The sequence below is a fragment of the Fonsecaea nubica genome, assembly GCF_001646965.1.
Source record: "Fonsecaea nubica strain CBS 269.64 chromosome Unknown Scaff74, whole genome shotgun sequence".
Lineage (NCBI taxonomy): Eukaryota > Fungi > Ascomycota > Eurotiomycetes > Chaetothyriales > Herpotrichiellaceae > Fonsecaea > Fonsecaea nubica.
Window position 1 is genome coordinate 44,978 of NW_019173747.1, and position 10,624 is coordinate 55,601.

A 10,624-nucleotide genomic window follows, 5' to 3' on the forward strand; every position below is an offset into this window, starting at 1 on the left:
TTGGCGGGCACTCTCCTACCTTATCAGGATTGGAAATGCACTAATCTCACTCGGCCGAATGCTTGCATGCGGGCCAGGCAGATATTATTACTATTAAAACCCCATAACAATCGCGCAATTGAGCCCAGGTATTGCGATTCTCCCTCCGGCAGGGCTAAGAGCGTACACATACATATACAATGGAGAGCTCATGCTCAGGTCCAGCTCTCGGCAGCCTACAGCTGTGGCTTGATTCCCTAAGACCATCCACCACCAGTCGGAGGACGCGTTCGACGGAATGCGTCCCGACCACGTCGCAGGCAAGACAACAACAGTCCCTTACCGATCGGCCCTTTGATCAGCTACATCCCCTCAACAAGGTTTCGGCTGCGGACGATGGCGACAATGAGACGGTCTTGTATTTGGGATATGGATCCAACTTGAGTGCTGAGACATTCAGAGGGAAAAGAGGCATACGCCCGATATCACAGGTCAACGTCCTTGTCCCGAGCCTATCCTTGACCTTTGATCTACCGGGAATACCATATTTCGAGCCGTGCTTTGGCAATGTTCGCTACAGAGATGTAACACCCTACGGAGACGGAGACACCACGACCACGAAGGACTACCACAAAGATCGTTGGAAAAAGGGTATGGTCGGGGTGGTCTACGAAGTGACAAAGTCCGATTTTGTGCACATCATCGCTACAGAGGGTGGTGGCGCAGGATATCAAGATGTGCTTGTTGATTGCTACGCCCTCAATGGAGGCCCAATGGAGGATGTCCCAATCATGCCCTCGGGACAACCTTTTAAAGCGCACACCCTGTTTGCACCCACAAAGACAACTCGACCTGATCCATCCTATGCACAACCAAGCCCAAGATACCTAAAGTTGATCACAGACGGTGCCGAAGAGCATGGATTGCCCCTCGAATATCAAGCCTTCCTCCATCAGATCCGTACATTCCACCTCACAACTATAAAGCAGAGGCTGGGCTCCTTCATCTTTCTGAGTGTATGGTCTCCCTTGTTCTTGTTCTTCATGGGTGGGGCTGCTGCGATATTTTTGAGACCAGACGGAACCTATCCAAAGTGGTTTGCAAAGTTCTTGAATGCTATGTTTGCGGCATGTTGGGCGAGTTACGACAACTTCTTCAAGGAGATTTTTGGAGATGGCGAACGGACTATGGGGGACAAGAATGCAGACCGTGAAGGTGACGCTGGCGACAAGATTGGTTCTGCTCTGGACGAGAAAGAGCCATTGATTGAACGGACGCAGCATAAATATGGAGCAGTGAGTGTGGTGGAACGAATTGTATGAATGAGTCTATGACAATTTCAAGAGAGATACATGGACGGTTTGGGTATTACAATTAGAGACGGCTTTGAATTGCCTTCTGCTTACTTTGAAACATGGCAGATGTGTTGAACACTCGGTGAGTTGAACAAGGAGTTTGTGCTCTCTTATATGGGTGGCCATCTACAACGATCCTTTAAACTCTTTCATCTATTCTTCTTGCTTCACTGCGGTCTCAGTCGACGCACCACTCCTACCACGCTTTCATTGCTTCTGATCCTTCGCCATCTCCCTATAATGGATACACAGTCTCATTTCCAGACCTCATTTTCAGCTCTTGTGAGATATCTCCAGCAAGGATTCCGAGCAGAAGGAGTCGTGAGGCAAGTCTGCGCCATTGAGTACCACAAAATGGAAGACTGATCTGGGCTCTTCTATGCAGACTACCGGACGAGATCGTCAAGCCGTTCAGGAAACCCTTCAATCCCACCCAAAGCGTCCTCCTTCGCAGTCTCCAGAAGCTGTTGGATGATGGCCGACCCAAGAATATCGTCCGTCTCGACTCACAGTCCTTCTACATCGTCGCGTCGGTTATTCTTCACTTCCCTTACTCGGAGACACAGAACAAGCTGCTATATCTTTTCATAGTCGGTGCCTCCTTGTGTTTAGCTAAATTGGGCTCATTCAATTAGGAAACCGTCCGACAATACCAAGATGAGAATACGTTGGCTCCAGTCTTGTCCCGGATACAAGGGACCGCGGTTTCTCCCGCAGAAATCCAAGAGCATGGCGACTACATCGGGAGGAAGCTGGGGCCTTGCGTACTGCGCCATCTGGTCAGCAGTGAGAAAAGACCACAACATCGTTGGAGGGTATTGCATCTCCCGCAACCTCGACCTCAGTTGCAGGAACATTGCACCAGGCTGACGCTGCACAGCTAGCGCAATTCCTCTCGGTCCTGCTGCGCTCCAGCTCGATTGTGACAAATCAGATAATGGATACTGATGAAAGGTATTCAGATGTCCGATATGTATACCTTCACTGACTCGAAGCCAGCCAGCACTTGACATCCATCCTCGAAAGAGAACAGAGCTATTTCCTTCGCATACTGACCGCCGATATGCTGCGAGAGCTTCTCTTTAATGGGGCAGACAGGGAAGCTCTGAAGAAGTCGTCCAGCAAGCCCAGCATTGTGGATAGCCTTCCCGTCTCAAAGAACGGCGACGCCACGTGGATGAGCAAGGTTGTCGAGCACCTCAGTGTAAATGATCTCGCAATAGCGTCTGCTGGACAGTATGAGGTTCGTGGCACGGTCTCCAAGGCTGAGGCTAAAATCCTGCAGGGCCGAGCGTATCTTCAGAGTACAGCGCCTCGAATGTGACGGAAACGAATACTTTGCAGGCTCTTCACCATTTTTTGCGACGGTGTCAAGCGAGGTTGCCTTTTTAATACCCAATGGCGGGGATATGCTCACATTATTTTCTGTCCCTGTGTCGAAGAACATGTCCCTCAATCAGCAGGCCCTGGATCCCGAATTATCGACAATCCTTGAAATCCGATATCCCGGGGTTGAAGGGGATCGATTTATAAATGGAGCCAAAGGCGCCATAAACAGCCTCGCGATAACCTTTGATGATCAGGATGCAGTGAAAACCTTCATTCAGATGGTTGAGGAGCGGCAGCATGAGAATATACGAGACAGAGTGCTAGGTGCTCCAGGAACTCCTAGAAAGCACTCCATTGCCTTTATGGAATTCGATTCAGCTTCAGTAGATGACAACCGCGGAAAGGGAACAAGATCGAATTCTACAGCGAAAATCGATGCTGATCCTTCTTCCCCTCTTCACAACATTTCATCGCGTAAGCGGCACAAACAAGATTCGACAGCTACATCTACGCTGCAGATTCATGCCTCCACGGTTCAGCTTGCCGAAAGATCAAGCAATGAATTGTCTAAGGGTGCATCGGGGCCGAAGCTCTCCCTAGAGGACGAATCCTTGATTGGACTGCCACATACATCTCAGAGTAGCCACAAGCGTGTGCGGTTAAGGGCTAGGATGACCTCAGGACGGGTGCAGCTGGGTCACAGAAATATGGAAGTGGATGTTGCGGAAGGTGCGGAAGGTGCGGAAGACGCTATTGAGAAAGAACCAGCATCCCAATCGCCTTCAGATGGTGTTGATCTTGACCTGTCTCATGACCCAGATCGATCCTTTACTACGTCCGGCATCTCAAAACCACGTCATGACACCGAGCCGGCCAACAAGTCATCTCCTGTTTCGGGAAACGAATGCCAAAGTATCATCGTAGTTGACTTTGCCCGCAAAACACCCAGACAAAAGATCGCTATGGCGAAAGTGGTGGTTCCCCAACCTGATGCACAAAGCGACTCTCAGGCTGAAGGAGGACCAGCCAAAATGGGCCTTAAGCGCAGAACAGTCAAAGACGCCACAGCTCTTCAGAACGAACAGATGCAGAAACCACTCGAAGCCACATCAGAGGCAGCTGACTTTGACCTCCCGCCTTCCAGTGATGAGGAAATTCGTCCCATAAAGAAAGCAAAGACGAAAACTTCTAAGACACCGACCAAGTCACCGCTGAAGGATTCCACAAGCATGAAAAAGGGGACTGTTCAGATCGCAGTTTCACCAAAACGGCACAAGAAAAAGCAAATCGAGAAGAAGATGATCAAGCCAGCAGGGCAAAAGTCCCAGAGGACGGCTGCCTCAACGAGGTCCAGGCGAGCTGCCAAAAAAACACCAACGTATATCGAGGAAGCTGATGAGAGCTATGAGGACACCACAGAGGAAGAAGTCGAAGAAAAAGAGAGGGAGAAGCATGAAACGCACGACAAAGCCGCGGAGGCTGTTCGGGGCTCCCTTCCCCTCAGCAAAGGGGCAACAAAAACGGGTCTGAAAGCTTCCCAACGCGGTTTTGCATCGGACATGCAAGAGATCCTTGACGGGGACAGCATCGATAGGGAGGATGATAGGGAGGATGGACTAGCACGAGGCCCACTGGCATGCTGCCCTCCGGACGAGCAACTTACATCAATGCACGGCTCTGTCGCCCGGCAGCCCAGCCCTGAGCAGGCTGTAGCGAGCAACGAGAAACACACATCAAAACATTCGGGCGAAAATGCCGTCTCCAAAACTATTCCTGGTTCAAAGGGTAATGATCAGCAGAAATCTACTTACCAAGGCGACTCGAAGCGACTGAGTGAAAGTTCGATACCTCCAGTGAGCGAAAAGCTACTGCGAAAGACTAAAATCGTACACTTTGGACCTCAAGGCCCTGGTAACCAGGCAGTGCCGATCAAGTCTCCAGTGACGCTTAGCGATTGCGAATCGATAAAGGAGATCAGTCCAGCCCCCAAACGTGTAAGGGTTAGGCAAGATGAACTTGTTGAAGACATCGACGAGCTTGTTCCGGACTACTGCGACGAGTCTTCACCGAGCCCGCCAGAAATCGAGGAAACCCGGATTCTATTTGCACACGATGGGGATGATATACCGAAGGAGCCTGGTGAAAGCCAAGGGCTGGATGTTCATGCACATGCTGACAACATGGGCGAGCAAATCGTCTCAGCTTCTGATGAACAGACGTGTATCATCAACGAACCAGAAACTTCCAGGCATGTTATCTCCAGAACTGAGAAAACGGCCAGTGGGAACGCCTCCCAGCTTTCTAGCCCTCCTCGCTCGCACAAGACCGGTGTACACCAAACCAGGCTACAAAGACCGTTCCTTGCTAATGATGCGTCTCATTATTACGCTTCTAGAGCCAAAGGAACGCAAATTACTGGAGAGTCGATAACCCAGTCCATAAAGACCAATTCCGCATCTCATCAGGGATATACGCAAACCAGAAAACCCGTTGGAAACAGCAAGAATCATGCAGGTCATCAAACACCCGCAACGAAAGAATCCAGCACACGGAGTGCTGTGTCGCATGCGCTCCGTTCAACTTCTGAGGAAATCATACAATCTGAAAATCCAGAGCCGACTCGAGAGTTGAACAACACGGGTCTGTCCCGCAGAGTCAGTGCTGTACCCAAGATTCACCGTGATATTGTGTCATTAACGCAGGACAACCCGGTGACGGGCCCGCATGGCATGCGTGATTCTTGCGCGTTGCTCCCGCATATTGCACCCGATTCAATGGCTCCGCCTCCACCACCAGCCGACTCGGTCAAGCAGCCAAGTTCTCTTCGCAGAATACGACCCGCAGCACAGGCTAGGCAAACAGCTCTACCTCTGAAAGCAATGAGTCAGCCGGTCATCACAGGGCCTATCAGGGTGAAAAAGAGTACGAGCCTGCCTCTCGTTATTGAGCCTGAGCTTGAGCCCGAATTACCTCCAGCAACGCCAGACTCGTTCTCTACGCGTCTTCACCTGCATGACCGCTTCTCAATTAATGAAGTGCCAGACAATGGAGGCCCGAACACGACAGGAGTAGACACGTGGCAGAACGTTGGTAATGACAGCTTGACTTTTGTAAATGGGGACGAAACAGTCTATGGAGATCGTCTAGGCCGTGGGCTCAAGCGAGGGCGGAGACAACAATCTGACTCGGAACATGATGGCTCGATGACTGCATCTCCTTCCAACAAACCTGGAGGAGACTCCAGACGAGGCGACTCGATGATGGCATTTCCATCTGCCCGTGAGTCTCAACGGGGTATGCTTGATGCGATCATCAACATAACTAACGTAAGCCAATCCCTTGTACCCCTTGGCCTGACTGATATGTGCCCAGGATGTCCTATTCCGATTCGGCGCAGAAGAAGACGCCATTAGATCGAAGGTCAGCGGATACGATCGTGGAGGGGGAGTAATTATCCAGACTCTAACCGACACGTGGACTCAACGTCTGGAACATGAGCGACACCTCCTCGAGGATATCTTGAAGGAGGAGAAAGAGGTTCTGACAACGGCGCTGCAACTTGTACAATGTACGGACCAGTTGGGTGGAAACTGGAGAGAGACCATTTATAATCAGGAGTTGACAAGGAAAGTACAGGACAAAGGCGATGGCCTTGCGCAGAAGATCGAGAACTTGAAGAAGAGAGGCTGAGCAATATTGAGCAAAAGTGGAGGTCATACGGCCGGGTTCCTGGAGGGAAGAAGAAGTAGCTCTCTGTATTCTGATAGACTCGGCTTTTTCCGACCATGGACTGATACATGGACAAGGTATAGTCTCAATGTATGTTAACTGAAGAGCAGTATTTCGCCAGACACAACGCGAGCTTTTTATATTAAAGAGTACCACTCTCTTGGTCAATGTTTCAGAAATGCCGTCCCGTAGCCGCCTGGGCGAGAAGATCCTTGGGCATTTCGATCGCCTCCTCGGTACAATTTCCATCCTTGTCGACCACGACGCCGTGATTCTTCTCAATCACCTTCCACTCCACGATCTTGTACGTCGTGGGCTCACTGGCCACGATGACGTGCTTGCCGTGGTCCTCGGGCTTCAGGGTGGCATTGGGGTTCTTCGCGCCCGAGGCATTGTCCGGGTACTTCCTGTTGAGGGTGACGCCGGCGGTGGTGCTGTAGTACAGGCTGGGCGGGTTCTCGACCGCGTGGTTGCGCAGACGCACAGCGATCAGCTGCTCGCCGTCGGTGCAGCACACGTTCATGGAACACGCCTGGACGTTCTCGGCACCCAGCGTCTCCTGTTGCAGGCGGATGATGGCGTGGAAGGCCTCGACCAGCGCGCGCAGCATTTCTTGCGGCGTGTACTGCCGCTCCCAGCTCTGCGGGCCGCCGCCGGCCGACCGGGTCAGGTTGGTCATGTACAAGGCCGCGAGGTGCTCCGAGTCGGTAGTGCCGTGGATGTTTTCGTACGCCGACTTCTCCAGCAGCGTGAGCAGCGGCCGGTGGATGTCGGTGAAGTGCGAGATCAGACCGTTGTGCATGATCGTGTGCCGCCCAAACACGAAGGGGTGGTTGTTGATCGCCGCCACCGAGGCGCCCGTTGCGGCGCGGATGTGCGCGAACGCGGCCGTCGTGGACGTGCCGGCGCAGATGCTGTGGAAGTTTGCGTCATTGTTCGGCGGTTGCGCATTCTTGTACGTGGCCGGCCGGATGCCTTCGACGCTGTTGATGAACGAGGAGCGTACGGGCGTGTACCACACCAAGCCGAAGCCGTCGACGTTGTTGAGGCGGTTGCGCAAGGTGATCTCGAGCTTCGACGTCTGCTCGCCAGGGGCGTGCGAGAAGAGTTTTGGTAAGTAGTGGTCATGGACCTGTTTGGCAATGCCGTGTTCGGGGGTGATGAGCACGTCCTCCAGTAGGCACTCTTCATCAGGCGAGATGTAGGCGAACCACCGACACATGTTGTATCTATACTCTGTTGTTCCCTTGGCTTGAATCCCACCGAATAAGGTATTTCTTTCTTTATATACTGTTTTTCCTTCTCGGTACCAGGCCCTCTAGTTGACTGTGAAGAGATCGGTTTCTATCCGAACAACGTCCTCATATAGACAAGAAAACGAATGGCCGGTCTTGTATGAATGTTATTTCCGTCGAGCACGGTAGATATCTCAGGCAGAGCGGAGAGGAGGCAACATGACAACAAGATTCCAGCTACTTATGTATAAGCGACGGGGCTACGCCGAAGGCGTTTGGATAAAACAAAAAGGAGGAAAAAGGAGTCCGAGAAAGGGGCCCGAACGAAGGGAGGGAAGCACTTTTGAAGTATGTTACACGACTGGGACATGGAAATATCAGCGTCCACGACGCCCCCACATTTCTCGAGCTGAGGTCCCCAGGGTGCCGTAGTCATTTTCAAACTCGGAAGTAGATGCAAGTATCTCTCCAAAGATGCCGTATACTCATACGCGATCTCAGAGCCACGTAATCAGTCAATCCGCTGTGCAGGGATTTCAGGAAAAGGGTAGAAGAGGCTGTGACGTCACCGCCCCTCAGATTGGTTTAGCATACTGTTTAAGCTTTAGCCAAGCTCTGTCGCGTACTAGCGTGTTCAATATCCACGCTACTATTCTAAGCAGAGCTTGGCAACTTACTAGTGCGGATATTGCTAAGGCATGGTTTACTTGTACCTGCACTTTGATTTCACCTTTCTCTCCTTCTCACAATCTCTCATCGCTATATTCCTCCTTGTCCTCTCTTGACCCTGCGACCCGCGATAGAACGGTACTGAAGATGTATTGCGTCTCAACCGTAGCGATGGATACCACAGAACTTCTCTCAACTCAGAGGCCAGAGCAGCTCCCGACCAAATACTACAATTTGATGCCCGGAAGATTTTGAAATCCCTGCTAGTTCTGATTGAACTCCGCCAGCAATTTGAGGTGAATCGTCTCTTCCAAGCCAGGGGTCAAAGCGACCGAATGCAAACCTAACAAATCCCTCAAATTGCCGGTGAGAGATTCAAACCATCGGCCTACCTCCCAAGGAAATGCCATTGCTTGCACTGAAGCCAGAACGGCCCAGCAAGATGGACAATCATTACCTGGAGAGCTCCAAATTCCAACGGAGCCCAAAACGGGACGACACAACCCCTCGGGAAGACCAACAGAGTCTCAAACGAGCTGTCTGCCCAAGCAGCACTGTCAGATTGTCTAGATAAAAGACGACAAGTGTCTTGATTCCACTATTGGTGATCTTAGCAAGGAATCGATGGTACTGTGCGGCCAAAAGCACTTACCACCAAAAGGGAGCCAAGCCAATGTGGATTTGGAAACACATAATTCTCATGTCAGAGGATCAAGATGGCTGGGCGCAGAAGTTTGAAGCACCTCAACACTGGCCGGCAACTTATTATGCCGTGCGTCTGCGTGGAAACCATTTTCGTGAGATCGAAAATTCCCCGTCTGGCAGCAACATATTGCGCCACTCCCGTTGCACCGCCTTCTAGCGCGTGTCTGGCCGTCCTGGTGAATCCCATATGGGGACCACAGAAAGTTCCCTATTCCGATGGACATTGAAAGCCGATCAAAGGCACCAGGGTCAAGTCCAAGAGGACTAATCCAAGAGGAGATGAGATCAGGAGTTCCGTCTCCCTAAATGGCCACCAGCATATATGAGGCGAACCGTCCTACTCAAAGCCAAGGGTCCAAGCGACCGAATGCAAAACAAATAAATCCCTCATATTGCTGGTGAGTAAGAGCATCTCTTACCATTCCCGTACGGGCCAATGCATTTATGTTGCGAAGATCGCGTTCGTCATTTGCAAATTGCTATCCGACAGGAACCCAACCAACTGGAACTGTCACAAGCCAACAATATGGTCTCCGCGAGTAGCGGCAGTGACAGTTCTCACAACGCTTGTGAGCTACGCAGTTGCGCGCTGGCGAACTGACGTTGGACCGGCTCTCCCAAAGACAGCGTTTCTCTTGTATCAGAAATTTCCTGAGCAATCCAAAATGGGCAAGCATACTGCTTCTACTGTGCAACAAGCACGAAGTCCCCTCTGTCTCCACATCGGTCCGAGTACCATGGGCTGAAAATTGTACCGCAGACAGCAAGATCAGAAATCCCTGGAAGCAACATCCGCTACGGATACGGATCGCATGGCACATCACAAATAGCCCCAAGGCGGCTCGAGGCAGATATTCATTGATATCTTTGAAGATCCATACTGTGTTCCCATTTTGCTAACTTTCAGTCACAGGCATATCCACACTCTGTGATGGCTATGTGCTGTCCCGCGACATATTACCAGACAGTCTTGTGCAGTCAACTTCGTCTCCTTTGGGTCTGTGAGCAGGTCCCATCGCTAGCAAGGTCGAGATACTGAACCAACTCAAACAGAATCAGAAGCTCATACACATTCACCGCCTTCGAGTATCCATCGTCAGCTCATCGCCTGCTAAAGTGCAAGACAAACAACGTGGGATGGTTTGGTACATCGGCAAGAGGGATCAAACACGATGTACGTGTGATGCCTCCTCCGTGAAGGGATATTGCCCCTGACCGGAACAAGAACCCGGATTTCCAACGATGCAGAAACATCTCGCCGACCGAGAATACAAAACGCAAAAGAGCGTGGCCTGAGACGTCAGGCCGAAGACACCTAGCATGCCTAGTGAGGATCATGTGGAGCATACGACGGGTGCAAAAGAGAGGATGGGCATATTGCGAAGTAATGAGACTCGGAAAGGGCAAAGACAACAAACCTACCGGCCGGAACAATCACGCCGCGCTCACCCTCCAGCGGAATATTACGACACAAGAGGAACGCGTCCGACTATTCAAGGAATTGCAGGAAAGTGTGAAAAGAGGAGGAGTCACAGCAAGGCGACAACCAGACTTTACTTGATATTCTGTTGGTCTCAGGATGGGTGGAGGGGACGAGGAGAAGAACACGATGGCGGTGGTGGT

General features: G+C 51.4%; 3 protein-coding genes across 3 annotated transcripts; 2 read left to right on the top strand and 1 right to left on the bottom strand.

Moving 5' to 3' along the window:
* Positions 1-179: 179 nt before the first annotated feature.
* On the top strand, positions 180-1,301 carry AYO20_08817 (hypothetical protein; the record flags this gene model as incomplete). The annotated part of the gene is made up of 1 exon (XM_022647092.1): positions 180-1,301. One exon carries the CDS (start codon positions 180-182, stop codon positions 1,299-1,301), a length of 1,122 nt encoding a protein of 373 aa, XP_022496917.1.
* Positions 1,302-2,397: 1,096 nt separating this feature from the next.
* AYO20_08818 (hypothetical protein) lies at positions 2,398-6,353 on the top strand (the record flags this gene model as incomplete). The annotated part of the gene is made up of 3 exons (XM_022647093.1): positions 2,398-2,570; positions 2,620-5,989; positions 6,036-6,353. 3 exons carry the CDS (start codon positions 2,398-2,400, stop codon positions 6,351-6,353), a joined length of 3,861 nt encoding a protein of 1,286 aa, XP_022496918.1.
* Positions 6,354-6,564: 211 nt separating this feature from the next.
* On the bottom strand, positions 6,565-7,614 carry AYO20_08819 (hypothetical protein; the record flags this gene model as incomplete). Its single annotated transcript, XM_022647094.1, has 1 exon — positions 6,565-7,614. The coding sequence occupies one exon, from the start codon at positions 7,612-7,614 to the stop codon at positions 6,565-6,567; it is 1,050 nt and encodes a 349-aa protein (XP_022496919.1).
* Positions 7,615-10,624: the final 3,010 nt, after the last annotated feature.